At 39.7% G+C, this 16,626-nt stretch overlaps 1 protein-coding gene across 5 annotated transcripts in view; it reads left to right on the forward strand.

Moving 5' to 3' along the window:
- STK4 (serine/threonine kinase 4) overlaps positions 1-16,626 on the forward strand; it is an 89,971-nt gene that overhangs the window by 383 nt on the left and 72,962 nt on the right. For 3 of the 5 annotated variants that reach the window (XM_089896949.1, XM_089896948.1, XM_022592314.2), the window contains exons 2-4: positions 5,242-5,322; positions 11,363-11,491; positions 13,838-13,952. In XM_089896949.1, coding sequence (XP_089753075.1) covers positions 5,242-5,322; positions 11,363-11,491; positions 13,838-13,952 — 325 coding nt within the window. Of the gene's footprint in view, positions 1-5,241; positions 5,323-6,600; positions 6,786-7,483; positions 8,664-11,362; positions 11,492-13,837; positions 13,953-16,626 lie in introns of those variants that run through there. The other 2 variants (XM_022592315.3, XM_089896947.1) reach the window with 2 other exon arrangements.

Below are 16,626 nucleotides of genomic sequence, written 5' to 3' on the forward strand. Positions count from 1 at the left end.
AGGAACGTGGGGACAAGTTAGGGAGAGCACCTGCTGAGGGCGGGGGCCACTGGGTGAGGACTGTCCTAGAAGGGACTCACTGAGGTAGGGAGCATGCTGAAGCCAGTTGAGAACCTACGAGGGGTCTGGCTAAGGGATGGGTCGGGAACTAGCAGAGAGGAGAGCTGGGCAGACTTTCTAAGGGAGGGAGTCCCACCCGAGGGGTGCAGTGGAGAGGATCTGCTGAGGGGAAAAGCTTTGCGCCTGGGGCTGAAGATGTGCCAAGGCAGGTGGACGGTCTGGCAAGGGAGGCTTCGTGGAGGAGAGCATGTAAGAAGATGATTTTGGTAGTGTCCCCACTCTAGATGATGGCACCTTTCATCCCTGATATCCAGGGTCCTCCAAATTTTCCTCATATCCAGCACTGGGAGGTAGAGAGGGAAATAAGAGACCATTTTCAGGACGGGCAAATTGAGGCCCAGAAGAGTTGAGACACAGTCCTGTATGTTGACTTCTTTGCTCTAGGCCTGGGTCACTGGACGTGGCCAGACTGTGCCCTTTTCAGGTCTGTATTGTTTTATATCAGCTCCAAATCCTCTTGCTCCCTGGAAATTGTTTTAAGTCAAGATCTGGGGGGGCGGCTGATCCTGAAAAGTCTAATCCCCTGAGTTGGTTGCAGTTGTATCAGTGATTTGCTCTGTGGACACCAGGGTCTTCTCTCACTCTGCCACATCTGGAGAAAAATCGAGAGTAGAGACTGAGGTGCCAGTGCAGTTCGCTTCAGTTTCACAGAGACCTCTGACTTCCTGCAGCAGAATGAACTCTAAAGTAGGAAGTGTTCAGTGTGTGGGAATTCGGGGCAGTGGAGAGGTGAAGGGAAGGGATCGACAGCCTGGGCTGCGCCCTTGGCTTTGTTTGAAGGGCACAAACACTGCAGAAGGCAAATAGCTGGTTGGGATGGACTCAGCTCACCCTACTGTAGTGTGCTGAGTCTGAAATAAAATCATTATTGCACTCATCTAGCACTTACTGGGCGCCAGACACTATTCTCAGTGCTTTCCATGTCTCTTGTTGAACCATATGAATTTGCTGATATTTGACCATTTTTGATCTATAAAAATAGAAGTTTCATATGGTTCAACTTATCGTTGACTCGTTTGACCCTCACATCAATCCCATCACCTGTATCTCTATTTTACAGGTGAGGAAACTGAGGCCCAGAGAGGTTAGTGATCAGCCAAAAGTCCCACAGTTACTAAGTGACAGAACTGAGATTTCTTTTAAAATTAATTAATTAATTAATTTTTGGCTGAGTTGGGTCTTTGTTGCGGTGTGTGGGCTTCTCGATGCGGTAGCTTCTCTTGTTGTGGAGCATGGGCTCTAGGCGCACGGGCTTCAGTAGTTGTGGCACGCGGGCTTCAGTAGTTGTGGCACGCAGGCTCTAGAGCGCAGGCTCAGTAGTTGTGGCGCACGGGCTTAGTTGCTCCGCGGCATGTGGGATCTTCCTGGACCAGGGCTCGAACCCGTGTCCCCTGCATTGGCAGGTTGATTCTTAACCACTGCGCCACCAGGGAAGCCCCAGAGCTGGGATTTTAATCCAAGCAGTCTGGTCCAGAGTCCATGCTCTTGGCTGCCTCAGTCTGATGCCTTTCTGGAAGTATCCCTGTTTCACAGGGCCTTGTGTATGTTAGCAGATATATAGCACCATAGATCCAATTATAAATGGACATTGGTTATAAGTCCTTCTGAAACGTGTTCGTTCTCTCCCTGAGGCCCTGGTTTAATTGAAAAGAGAATTAGGAATCTGCGTTTTGTTTCTGCTTTTGCCTTGTGCTGTATAATCTTGGGCAAAAGAGTAAACCTTTTTGGTTTTGACACACTCATTTCCTGGGCCTTTTGGATTTAAAAATTTTTATTGAATGTGCAAGAGAAAAGCATTGCAGGGGTGAATTCTTTTTTTTTTTTCTTTTTCAAATTATGTATAATTTTTAATCAACATACAGGAGTACAACTCCTCTCATGAAGAGGGCAAGTACTCTGTAACACCTATAAGGTTGCTCCAAGCTTTTCTAACCTTACAGTGTGATTCTCAACCATCTTCAAGATCACTGAGATTAAATAAGTGGAGTATTAGTAAACTCTTGCTGGTCAGTATTTCAAAAAAAATTGTCCAGGAGGGCTGAATACTTAAATGACTGGTGCTTTCCTGCTCACCATAGCTGGTGAATTGCCGGGACTTGCAGCCAGTTAACTTTATTATCATTTGTATCAGTTTGTTAGGCCTGCTGTGTCAGGTTCACAGACTGGGTGACTTAACAGAAATTTATTTCCTCACAGTTCTGGAGGCTAGAAGTCTGAGATCAAGCCATCAGCAGGGTTGTTTTCTGTTGAGGCCTCTCTTCACATGGTCTTCCCTCTGTAACTGTCTGTGTCCTTATCTTATGAGGACACCAGTCATGTTGGATTAGGGCCCACCAATTGACCTCATTTTTACCTTAATTACCTCTTTAAAGGCCCTATCTCTAAATACAGTCACATTCTGAGGTACTGGGGGTTAGGACTTTAACATGAATTTGAGGGGGTTGGGACAGGGAAACACATTAATTTTATTTTCATTAAAAAATTTCATCCATTTATCTTATATATTTGTTGTAACCCACAACAACTTCTGTGTGGAAAGAGGGATAGGTATATATAAATAAAATGGACCTTACAAGAGTTCTAAGGTGGGAGAAAGAAATTTGGGAATTAGCCAAACCGGTGAGTAACTACTTCATAAACACCCTTATTTGTGTTTGGAAAGATACAGGTGTCTTTTCAGAGATTCAGATGGCATGTGTTTCCAACAAGGGAAAGCAGTCCCAATGCAGGAAGTGTTCTTTGTGTCCTTGAGTTTGACATTTGTGTGTGACTAAGTGAATGATGATAGATTAAAGTTGACGGTTTATGTAGGAGTTTATGATTTTAAAAAGTGAGTTGCCATTAGATACAAATAGTGTGGTGGAATGTGTAGAGTACATTTCTGGGATGCTGGCCGTCCACGTGGCCACCTGACTTAGGAGCGGAGCATCCCCCTGTGTTGGATCCGTGGAGGCTGTGCTGGCCAGGCCTGTTAAGTTATGAGCAAGCAGTGAAACTACCTAGGACCTGGGGAAGTACAGCTGAGAGGGCTGAATCATCAGAGTTGGGCTGTTTGGTTATAGTGCTTCTTCCATGAAGACTCATGTAAAAAATAGCATTGAGTCCCTTATCAAAAGATTTTCCATAGAAATCTTATTTGTCGATAACACAGTAATACTTTTTCAGGGTGAAATTCTTTTTAGTTTTGAAACCTCACAAGGATTGCTGAGAAAGGTTTATGATTCTCATCATTGCATTCATTAATCCATTTAACAAATGTTCTTATTGACCACCTCTGGGTTCAGGCACCAGAGATAAAAAGATCCCTTAAGACCGGACCAAAACCAAACAAAAACGCCACTTAGATTGTTTTAAAGAAGTATCTGAGCACTCATATAAAGTTTGTCTGTCACAGTATTATCAGAGGCCTGCAGCTGTCTCTCATGGCAGTGGCCGTTTCCTTTGTTATGCTGTGTTCTCAGTAATAGTTGAAATAGTGAGTTTTGCTTTTTGTAAACCACGAAGTCACCACTTCAAAGGAACACATTTGATCTTCCTTTATATGAACTGTTTATAAAACTGTAATTATACTTGAGAAATGAGGTATTGTCCATTGTTTAAACAGTTATAAATTCAATGCTTCACCCCCCCTCCCCCGGGTTATGAGATGTTCATTCTAATTTCTGAGTTCATAGAAATTTCACTTCTGACATTGAAGAGGAATTTCACTTCAGTCCTTCTTGTTTTGAAACTGGGAGTTTTTGTGATGTCATTGGAATTTAATTCTTAGAACCTTTTGATTTTCAAAGGTCGGTGTGGTCGTGTTTGTTAATTTTCAAGTTATGGAAGTTACTGACTTGGAGCAGTTCTCCATTTCTCTAGTCTTTGACATTGATAAAATCCTGTTAAGATTGTCTTTTTGAGATCAGCGTTTATTGGTGGATACACTTGATGTGTTGAGGTGTGTGGGTTTTTTTTTTTTCTTTTGTCTCTTTTTTGGCTTCTTTCATGGTTTTGCCACTTTATCTAGGAAGGTACACATTTATGTGTATGTGTATTTTTTTTGTTCAAGTCTTTTCTTGTAAAAATTGGTATTGTCCAGCTAGTTTAAACATTTTTCTTTTCAAAGAAATTTTCAGTGGACTACTTCCATATTTCACCATTTCCTGAGCTCTCCTTTCTTTGTTGTCCTTTGTAATTTCAGGAAACCATTGTGTAGAACCCACGCACGCAAATAGTCCTTAGCAAACTCCTCCTTTAAGCCTGTTAATAATTTTCAGAGGTCTCAGAGTTTTTTTTTTTAAAAACCCTACTCTTAATTTATAACCTCCCATGTTTGTCATAGTCAGAAAAATCCCAATTATCTGGAAGTTGTGAGCAGCACCTATCTTTGATTTCAGGAGATAGTCAGGTATACAACTGCCCATCAGAGAGTCTTGGTGAGACTATTTGAAACTCCCAGCTGCCTGGTTAGTTTTTACTTTTGGTCACGTCTGAGTGTATACTCTCCACTTGCTGTTTCTGTGATACCTACAGAATCCACGTGTTTTGACAGAAGTGCCAAAGTCTTGCTAATGGAGGGCAAGACTCTTCTATGTCTTCCTTGGCCTCTAGTCTAAGACCATGTTTCAGTTCATAGCTAAGCTTGCATTAAACATCTTTTCTGAACAGAGAGTTATGCCATCTTAATTCATGGAATCTCAAGATTTAAATGGATTCTGAAGGTTATAGCTAATGCTTAAATCCACTCTATAACATTTCAGCCACACGAGGACTCATTTTCTGTTTAGATGCTCCAGTGATGGGAATCTAGGGACTTCTTAAGGCAGTCTAAACCATTTAGTAACAACTTTTATTGTTAGAAAATTCTTACTCCTGTGGAACTGAAGTCAGCCTCTTGGTAGCTCTTCACCGTCTGGTCCTGATTCTGCTGATCAGGGTGACCAAGGACATGTGTAACATGTCCATAGACCAGCCCTTCAGCTTCCCTTGAAGTTCTCTTAGCTTGCCTTTATGGTCATTTACCAGTGAAGACTTTGTAAAGAAATCCCTAAGATGCTAATTGTAAAATAAATAATGCATTTTGTATTCTAGTTGCTAGCAAATAAAATGTATTTTATGTTTAAATTTCTTCGTCCACAGGCAGCTGAAAAAGTTAGATGAAGATAGTTTAACTAAACAACCAGAAGAAGTGTTTGATGTCTTAGAGAAACTTGGAGAAGGGTGAGTACACAGAAAATGTAGGTGGACTCAGTAGGTCCCAGTCTTTTTCCTGCCCCAGCACCAGAAGGATGTGAACCTTTCTTGTGGCAATAATTTGGAAAACTAAGGAAAAGGAAGGGGAATGTTGCATATCACCACTGCTCTGGGTAGTGTAGGAGGTAAATTTAATACTTGAAATGCCCTTTCCCTCTTCCCCCAATTAGTTCTATAGACAGATTTAGTGATTCCTGATCTTTTCAACACCATGGACATCTATTGTTTTCTCTCTTGTAAAATCTGTGGTTTGCATGATTTTATCTATTTAACAGATAACACTAATTAGTTTTTACTTCATTTAAAATTTTTTTATTAATCAGACATATTTTAATTTTCTGTTCATAGCTTCTGAGAGATATGCAATAACTTGTTTCGTGAAAAAAACACTGGAGGGACTTCCCTGGCGGTCCAGTGGTTAAGGCTCCACACTTCCACTGCAGGGGGCACGAGTTCCACCCCTGGTCAGGGAACTAAGATCCTGCATGCCACACAGAGCAGCGAAAAAAAAAAAGGAATTCAGCATTTTATCAATAGTTAATGCAGCTTTGGGAAATACAGTAAATAAGTCAAGGACTGTCACTACCTTTACATCTTTCCTAAGAGATCCAGAATTACAGATTGGGAACCAGAGGACTTCTTGAAACACAGATTGTGAATGAGTTTATAAAATACTGGTGAAATGATATTTGGTAGTAGATAGTGGCCGTCATTGGCTTTCCTGATACAATAAACGTTATATCATAAGTTTTTATACTTTTACATATATTGATACTCTTAATCTTTGTATGTTTATTTCTTTTTCTTAAGGACCAAGACATTAAAATATTAGAGACACCCTTTCTTAAGTTTTTGTTGTTCATTTTTGAATAGGTAATCAAGTCACATGATCCAGAATTTTAAAAGTGTAAAAGTGTTACAATGAAAAAAATTTGCCTCCTGTCTCTATCTCTCAGCCACCCAGAAGCAACCAGTATAGCAGTTTTTTATGTGTTCTTCAGAGGTAGTTTATGCATATATAAGCAAATAAACATGTGGGTGTGTGTTTGTGTAATTTTGTAAAATCTCTTGGGAGTACTTCTGGTTCAAGAGAAGACCTGAAATGTTAACTTATAAAAATGTCAAATTAATGTCTGTTCTTTAAAATCAGCTTTTTTATGTCATTAGATTATTTTGGAGTTTAGTGTTATTTATGCCTAATATAGATGTGCAATGTTAAACCCAATCCTGGATTACATGGAATAGGTTTTCATGGATTACCTCCTTGTGAAAAACATTAGTCATCATCTTTTTGTAACTTGGAAAAATACTCTTTGGAATCAAGCAAGAAATCAAGCAGAGAAGGGACGTAAAAGATGACACCACCTGTGCTGCTAAAAGACAAGTACACGATGAATCTGAAACCACAAGTTGACTTGGCATTGTTAAAGGTATGCGGCGGTGGGGGGGAAAAACCCAGTCCTTCTATGTCTCTTGCTTGCCATTTTCAGCTCTAACTTGATATCCTTGGTATTTCCTCAAGGCAGTGAGTCAAAGGCCCTTAATCTAACCATGCTCACAGGGTATACTTAGACTAAGATCAAGAGTGGTAGGCATAGTTGACTATGTATGTAACTAACCTGTTTCTTTCATTTTTAATGAAAGTATATTACAGTTGTAAGAACATAGACTCTGAAGTCAGACATATCTGGGTTAAAACTTGCTCTACTGTTTATTAGTCATAATAAACAAGTGAGCTCGAGCAAATTGCTGAATATTTTGAAGCTTCGCAAACCTCAACTATAAAGTGGGGATATTTGCATCTCCGTCATAGGGTCGTGTTGAGCGTTTCGTGAGATGGGACTAAAGTACTTAGTGCAGTGCTTGTCACCTAATAAGACCTCGTTAAATGGCAACTATTATTATTTTATTTTTAAATATATCAATTGAAGCATTTTTTCAGACCTTATCATGACAAATGAAAGTTAAGTCATAAGTCTTAAAGCATATTTAGGTGTTTTTGAAGGGAGCTCTGTTTGGGTTGTTTGGTTTTGAGGAATGTCAAAAGAATACTGTAGACAGAGAGTGATCAGAAATGTAAAATAAGGAGAAACTAAGCTAATTATGATTATTTTAAATTATGTTTTAGATCTATGGATGTCTTCATTAAGGACCTTGGAAATTTCCCTGTAAAGACATCACCAGAGAGAAAACAATTAAAACTTCAGATCTTCCCATGTTGTCCTCATATTGTCTTTTTAAATGATACCACAAGTGCTTGGATTTCTGTCATCCCGACTGAATGAGCCTGAACAAGCTTCATTTAATGAGCAAAATCCCAAAGGAAAACCCAAACTGTGCTTCCTTCCTAAACACAAATGGCCATGCCATCCCTAAATAGTTCTGGAAAATGAATGGATTGTGAACTCTCACTGACATGGGCCTTGTGAAATGAGCTCTGGCTAAAAGGTTGTATCGGATTCCCAAGGCTGCAGCTATTCTGCATTTTGAGGAAATCATGTGGATCTGTGGCAGAGCAGAGCCAAAGCTCCAGACCAGGATGGATGGACAGCACTTGGAAAGTGTTTTGAATTAGAGCCTAGTGCCTTTTTTTTTCCTCTTATACTTAAAGTTTTACACATTGACTCATTTAAGTTTTTAATCATAGGATAATAACAAAAACATCTTGCCCATGGTTTCATAGCTAGTGAGTGGTATTAAGACTTATGCCTGGTTAATTTGGCCTCAAATACTGTATAATTTCTATGTTTCTGTATTGACCCTTGCCTTGCATAGCTTGCGGGAAGCACTTCCATCCCCACCATCTTTGTTCTCTGCCAGTTAAAATTCATTGAATCACTGTAGTTTTTGTTGTAGGGAATTAGGTCTTAAGGGACTTGCCTATAAGGGAGCATGACTGCTAAAGCCTTCTAAATCCTCTGTACTGTAAGTGTGATCTGTGGGATCATGAATCTTAATTGTTCCTATGAGCTCTTGGAGTTTTCTTGGCTGTCCAGATAGCATAGTGAGGCGTGGAGGGTGTGCTGGTCAAGACTGCTGAGTAAGTGCACGTAGGAACCTCTCCATTTCAAATATATAAGAATAATAAATGAAAAAATTTTTTTAAAATATAAGGATACATAGCCAGCTATAGACCAGGGGTAGAAAAGATAGCTGTCATCGTAAGAGGAGAGTAAAGCATGCCTTGTCCTTGTCAGGAGAGTGTACATGGGCTTCCTGTATGAAGTTGTGGTATCATTTTCCTGTGGCCTGGGGAAAAAGCAGAGGGACTGGTCTGACTATAGGAACTGGGCCTGGACTGTATTCAGGTATGGTGTCTTGAGGGGCAAAACCCCTAAATCCTAGTGCAAGACCTGGTTTAAATTGTACAGCCTAGATGACTGAGCTAGGGGAACCATGAAACCATCCTGACATCATGAAACACTCATGACAGTGAGCACTGTGTAGAGAAGAATCATTCAAAATAAAAGGAAACCCATACAAGGAAATCCAGTGCCGTGAGATAATCAACAGACCTAACAAGTGGGGGAACTCCCACCCGAGGAAATAGAAATAATGGAGCCATCTGAAACAGGATTTAACGTTTGTTTACGATTTTCAAAAAGGTAAAAGGAGGGAATAACATCCTTAAAAGGAGAACACGAAATTATTAACCTGAACAACCCCATGAAAAAGAAAAAGCTGGGAATCTTGACCATGAAAACTACAATAATTAAAGTTCTAGAGCCCAATAAATTGGATAAACAGTCAACTAGACAAGCTGAAGAGAGAATTTGTGAATTGAAAGCTAGAAGTGAGACTGATCACAAAACGCAGGACAAAAATATAATGTTGGAAACTAGGAAGACAGCATGGATTGAGGAGGTCCAATATAGGTCCAATAGGAGCTCTAGAAGGAGATTAGAAGTAATAGAGAGGAAATAAAGAGATAATACTAAGAATTTTCCAGACTTGAATAAAGCTTCAGATTGAAGAAGCTTATGGAGTGCCAAATAAATCAACTTCTAGTTATAGTAAAATTACAGAATGTTAAGGATAAAGAGAAATCTGAAAAGCTACAGAAAGAGAGATTACCCATGAAAAATGATAACCTGATGACAACTGACTTCTTTACAGCAATAGAAGATGAAAAACTACAGTAAACGAGCTGAGGGAAAGCTATTGTCAAAGAATTCTATATCCAGAAAAACTCGTTCCAGAATGAGGGTGAAATAAAGACCTTTTCACATGTATGGGGCCTAGGGTATCAAGAATAACTTTGGATGAAGTTACAGAATACCCAACTAACAGTGGCTAACCAATAAGAGCATTTGATAACTAAGTAGCAAAAAATCTGGGGGTGAAAGATTCCAGAATGGCTAACTGGCTTGATAATGGTTTAGCATTTGTGTAATTCTCATAGTCTCAAGATGGCCATGTTAGTTTCAAGCGTCGTGCCTCACGTGACAGTAACCAAAGCAGGAAAGGAAGTGGCAGGTGAAAATGGGCCACCTTGTTTGCTTCTCTCTTACCAGGGAGGAAAGTTTTTCCTAGAGACCCTTCAGAAGAATTCCCCTTAAATTTCATTGGCTGGAACTAGGTCATATGCTTACTACTAGTTCAGTCACTGGCCGAAGGGGATAGAAATCCTGCAACTGGCTTGTACCACCTTGCTTTAGCCCCAGGGATCAAGCATTTGCCACCCTCACAAGTCAGGGCGTTATCGTATCAAGGAAGAAGGGTCAGTGGTTGGATCTTCCACACATGGTCAGCAGTTGCCTTTCCCTGGCAAAAAAAAAAATGTTTTAGGCAACATTTAAGTATCATTATACTAGCTTGGCCGATATAAGGGATTCTGATGGAATGGAAATTTTTTGTGTGTGCTCTACATAGATTTTTAAAAAAAGTTTTCTGTGACTTTCACATTGAAACAATCCTTGAGCATCATTTTGTTAGCTAGAGCACTCAGCTACTTTGATGTATTAGGTGGCACTGTTATGATCTTTTTTTTCACTAAGACAGTATGAAGAAACAGGTGTGTTTGGGAAATATGAAAGACAATTTACTCATTATTTCACTGACAGCCATCCAGAATTTCAGTAAAAATGTAATCTATGCAAGATGGTGATGATATCTCATTTAACCATCTCAATTGTCTTGTAGTAGTATTGTCATTTTATAGATGAGAAAATTGAGGCACAAGGTTAATAATATGTCTGTAAATGAGAGCTGATACCTAGTGGTGGTAGGACTCCAATCCTGGGTCTTTAGATTCTAAATCTACTGTTCTTTTAGCCCCCAAATTGAATAGCTACATAACCTTTCATTTATCTTGATAATAAACTCGTAAGGGAAGATGGAGCAAAAGGCAAAAAGAATTTGTATGTGCTCTGTTCACCTGATACTAGCATTTAAGAGGCTTACATTTTTAGTTTCCTTAATGTTTTAAGTATTATTGCAAGTAAGAGGAGAAAGGACTAAAAGACCTCATGGTACTAGAATGAGTGCAAGAAAACCAAGAGTCCCATTTTTGTACCCCAGTACAGATGTGGAAAGAATCTAGGCTTTGTATTCTGACAGACCTGGATTCATATCCTGGACTGACCACTTATTTATCACTTATGTGACCTTGGGCAAGTCATGTAACCTCTCTGAGCCTTTTCACATTTGCCTGTAAAATAGGGATGATGACCCCTTCATGACCCCCTTTTTTGTAAGGATGAACCTCAGATGATGCAATTTCTAGCAGACATCAGACATGGTAGCTACTCTATCACTGTTATTTCCTACTAATACATTCAGTAAAATTTAAATGTGAAGTTTCTAAGATGCCATTTTGTGGTAAGTTCTCTTAAGGACAGTTTTTCCCTGAAGTACTTTAGCTATCTCAGTTTTGCAAGTGTAGCTAAGTATATATGTCTTGGGCATGTAGGGATATAAACTAGAATGGTGAGTTGCTTGTGTTTTACCACTTTTTATCTCTTGGCTTGCTTTGACTTTGTAAATGTTCTCCTTCCCCCAATTATAGGTCCTATGGCAGCGTGTACAAAGCTATTCATAAAGAGACAGGTCAGATTGTTGCTATTAAGCAAGTTCCTGTGGAGTCAGACCTGCAGGAGATAATCAAAGAAATCTCTATAATGCAGCAATGTGACAGGTAAAGGCATCTGGTGTTATTTTGGAGATAACATGGTTTCGAATATGCTGTGATTATTTAGAGTTTGACGCCTAGAATTGCATTTACTTAGATATTTTGCAAACGGAAGAGTTTAGTGGAATCACTACGAATGTTCTTTTCAGAAAAAAAAAATGATGAAAAAGTTTCTGTGTTTCAGCAGCTAAACTTTCAGAGTTTCTATTTTTGCATTGTTTTGTTTTGTTTTGTTTTAGTTTAGCCCTTTTCAAAACTAGGAAGAAGAGGCAAAGAGGCAGAAGGTGGTGGTGGCTAGCCTTTTTTTTTTTTTGATAATGATCTCTCTTACTTCCTATTGAGAAAACATTTCTACAGAGACAGCTAAGAAGAGAGAATTCAAATGGTTTTCGCTCCAGAAACCTTAGAATAGCAAATGGACCTATAAAAAGAGAATACTTATTTATGTATTACTGTTCTGTTCCTTCCTTCACAATTTTAAGAAATGATTCCAACTGAGAGTAGTTAAGTATTTTATTTTTGAGGAACTAAGATTTGTCAAATGCTGCAAGCAGGAAGTTGGGCCAGCAGGTGACCGCAGAAAAGCACGTGGTTTGCCCTGAAGCTCCATGACAACATGGGAGGCCACTGTGGTGGAGCAGGCTTCCTCGGTTTCGATTGGTGAGAAACACAAACTGAAGGGCAGTGGCAGCTCTAGGGAGTTGAAAGGAGAATGAGAAAGTCTTGCAGCTCGAGGCTGCCTTCATCTTTCTGAAGCTCTTTTGGTCCGCGGATCAACTCAGTACCTCCTGTTTGTAAAGCTTGTACCTTAAGGCAGGTGGGGCTACCTGCTAGGCATTTTGCCCAGGAGCCCTTAAGTCTTGTAGACTTGTGAATGCAATCACTTCTCTTCTCCCTCCCTCCCTTTCTTTTTTTCTTTATACTTTTGTGGTTACTTTGTACTGGCTAAAACCCTCCTATTTCTTGATTGGAGGGACCAGAGTAAGGTAGCAGTTTTTCTTTGCCTCTTGCATAAGGTACATTACAGGAGCTCTTTCCAGTGGGCAAATTGGAACTTTGCCACTTTTGATAGACTGTGCAAGAGCTGTGTTCCAAACAGGGTGTGCAAATGTGTCTAATTAAAGATGAGGGATTTCAAAGAGCCTACTCTGTGCTAAGAAATACAAAGAGATACAGGGCAGAGTGCTGACCCTCTTAGAGTTTATAGACTTTTAATTGGACAGGACAGGCTTATAGATGAACAGGAGAATCTAGTCGACAATACAAGATTGTATAGGACATACTCCAGCAGTGAGTACCTGACAGTAATTGCCTTGTAGAGGCATTAAATACTATAGAAATTCAGGGAAGGGAGAGCAGGTGTGGTGATCTGTATCTTAAGAGGTTTATTCATCCATTTCTTCATTAATATTCATTTTGTGTATGTGTATATATTTTTTTCCTGCTGTCCTTGTCATTGGCATGTTTCCCAAGGATGAAGGGGCGTTTGAAATTTTGAGAGTTAATGCAGCTGAGTTGGTTTTAGCATCTTCCGTTACTATGTTATGCAATATTATTTAGCCCTGATAATGATCTAGCTAAAGCTGGTAGCTTCAGAGGACAAATTATTTCATTTTAAAGGGATTTTGACATTTTTCTGAAATCTGTCTTCAAGACCCAAACTTTCAAGTCTGATTCTGAATATTTTTCCTTTACAATAGATTGTAGTATGATTTTATTTTTTTCCTTGTTGCAAAGTATATGTGACTTCTTGGAAAAATGCAAATAAAAAAAGAAAGGAAACCACTTTTCTCTTTGGAGAGAGAATCGTTGTTAAATACTACTTGGTATACATATCCTTCCACATCTCTTTTTGGAGTTTCACCATGCTTGCTATTATGTAACCTGCGTTTTTGTTTGTTTGTTTTTTGGTAAACAGAGTATCGTCTCGTATTATCAAGTATTCTTCTATAACGTTTTCCATGGATTCATGGTTGTTGCATTAAACGGATATATCATTATTTCTTAAAGAAACTCCCTAATGTCAGACATTTAGATGGTATCTGAATTTTCACTTTTATAGACAGTACTGTGATGTTACCTATTTATTTTTGAATATCTGTAATTCTTTTCTTAGGATGAATTGCAGACTTACAAATGCTGGGTTGAGGGACCCACACAATTTTTGCACTACTATTATTGCCCTCCAGAAATCTGTACTATTTTACATTCTTATCAAGAGGGTGTGTGTTTTAACCTTAAATATGAATAATTGATCTTTTGAGCTGAGAAATTAATTTTCATGTATTTAACATCATGAATTCATAGGGATGTTTGAAGGCTGTTCCACTAACTCATATTGTCTCTCTCTAGCCCTCACGTAGTCAAATACTACGGCAGTTATTTTAAGAACACAGACTTGTGGATTGTGATGGAGTACTGTGGGGCTGGTTCTGTGTCTGATATCATTCGATTACGAAATAAAACGGTAAGTTTACCTTCTGGAATAGTAGGTATTTCCCCCTTTCCATGGTTCTTTCCCCCTCTGCTTTTTGATGTTGCTTAAATGTGGCAATTTTGATACCAAGCAACCCAGTCCAGTGAAGTGCTTTGCTTATTTCTAACTGGGGACAAAAATGACAATGAAATCTTGGTTAAGCAATGAGTTCTGAGTGTTTAAGTTTGGTTGCGTTTTCTCCTTCTACCCAGCGTGTTCACAGATTAGCTTCCTAATCAGAGAAAACTCTGTGAAAGATGATTTGCTGTTGCTGTGGTTGCTGAGAGAAGAGCTAGGAGTCATGGGTTCTAGTTTGGGCTCAGTTGCTTAAACTCTTTGTTTATTCGTTCAGTAAGTATTTCTAGAACACTGGTCTAGGCCTTCGGGATCCAGTAGTAAATAAGACAAGGACCGTGCTCTCGTGGTAGTGTATTTTCTACTAAGGCAACAAAAAGCAAATTAGTGGTAACCAGAGGATAAATGCCAGATAGAGAGAACTGCTGTGAAGACCGGGAGTGACAATAAAGTGATAGTGGGTGCTTGGTGGGCTACTCGCGAGGAGATGGTTGAGAAACGTTTAATTGTCACTCGGGGAGGCGACATTTAAAGTAAAACGTGAATGACAAGAAGGAGCCATGAGTTCTAAAAGAACATTCTAGGTAGAATGAATTTGGCATGTTTGAGTGCTGGAGAGAAGGCCACTACATGACTAGAGAGGAATAGGTAAGGGGGAAGCTGTAGGAGGTGAGGTGAGGCAGGGGGGCAGGGCTAGATTATGTTGTGTATTATTGGCGGTGATAATGAGTTTGATTTTTTTCCATGTACAATAGGAAACAGTTGCTGGGTTCTAAGCAAGCAAGTGAGCCATCTGATATAAAAGATAACTTCTATAAACAGCAAGGTCCTACTGGGCTGGCCAAAAAGTTAGGTTGGGTGTTCTTGTTTTTTTAATTTAATTTAATTTATTTTTTATACAGCAGGTTCTTATTAGTTATCTATTTTATACATATTAGTGTGTACATGTCAATCCCAATCTCCCCATTCATCACACCACCACCGCTTTCCCCCCTTGGTGTCCATACGTTTGTTCTCTACATCTGAGTATCTGTTTCTGCCCTGCAGACCGGTTTATCTGTACCATTTTTCTAGGTTCCACATGCATGCATTAGTGTACGACTCACGTTATATTCCTGTCGGGCAGTGCTGCCTTAACTGATTAACTCAGCTGGTTAGAATAAAGCGTTAGTAAGTCATGAACTTTGTTCTTTGGCCACAGAAGGTACCCCAAACTCTTGCTTGCCACTGTGCCGATAGTGTTTGCTTGGATTTTAATGAAACCTCTGTCATTTATTAGCTCTGTGACCTTTGGCACAAATTACTTGTCTGTGCTTCACCTTCATTATCTGTGAAACGGTGATGATAATAATAGTACCTACCTCATTCGATTTTTTTTTTAATTTGTATTTATTTATTTATTTTTGGCTGTGTTGGGTCTTCGTTGCTGCACGTGGGCTTTCTCTAGTTGCGGCGAGCGGGGGCTACTCTTCATTGCGGTGCACAGGCTTCTCATTGCAGTGGCTTCTCTCATTGTGGAGCACGGACTCTAGGCGCGCGGGCTTCAGTAGTTGTGGCACACGGGCTCAGTAGTTGTGGCTCACGGGCTGTAGAGCACAGGCTCAGTAGTTGTGGCACACGAGCTTAGTTGCTCCGCGGCATGTGGGATCTTCCCGGACCAGGGATCGAACCCGTGTCCCCTGCATTGGCAGGCGGATTCTCAACCACTGCACCACCGGGGAAGCCCCTCATTCGATTTTTATAAGGATTAAGTGAGATTATAAAAGTAGTGCGTAGCATAGATGAAATGCTTAATATTTTTTAGTTATTTTTAATATTATTAGCATAGTGCCTGGCTCATAATAGATGCTTATTAAATATTTGGTGATTGATTGATTCTGTAATAGTTATTAAACAACATGGATTCTTACATGTCTTACTATATCATTTGATTTTCATGACGATCTTGAAGAAAGGTGATTCGCCTATTTTATAGATGGAGCAACTGAGACTAAGAGACATTAGATAACTTGCTGAAGTCACACAACTAGAAAGTAGAACCAAGAGTAAAAACTAGGTCTTTCTAATCCCAAATTGCATATTTTTTGCACCACAGCATATTCCCTTCTAAATATGAGTTGTTTGTCAGAAGGGGACTGATTGAGAGTCTGTTGATTGAGTTTGTTTAGGACTGGGGTTGGATCAGCACAAAGTCAGCATTGCACCGATCAGATATTCTGTCAGTCTCCCGCATTCTTGCTTACGTTTACTCATCATCATTCAGCAAATATTTTTTCAGGACCTGTGGTGTGCTAGGTGGCTTTGTTGGTGCTAGGGGTTCAATACTAAGCAAGTCAAAGACATTTTAAAATGGAGCTTATGTTTCTAATAGGGAAGATGTCACATAAATAGGTATACAGATAATGTATAGTATGTCAGGTGGTGATAATGCTGCAACGACCAATAAGTAGGATAAGGGGATAGAGAATAGTCTAGGAATGGACGGAGCTAGCAAAGGCCTCTCTGATTTTCTGATGAGGTGACATTTGGGCAGAGACAGTGAAGTAAGGGACCAACTCATCCAGAAATCTAGTTGAAGGGCACTGCAGGC

Source organism: Delphinapterus leucas, chromosome 15 (genome assembly GCF_059928025.1).
Source record: "Delphinapterus leucas isolate spDelLeu-1000000601 "Yukka" chromosome 15, BTC_Dleu_Yukka2, whole genome shotgun sequence".
Lineage (NCBI taxonomy): Eukaryota > Metazoa > Chordata > Mammalia > Artiodactyla > Monodontidae > Delphinapterus > Delphinapterus leucas.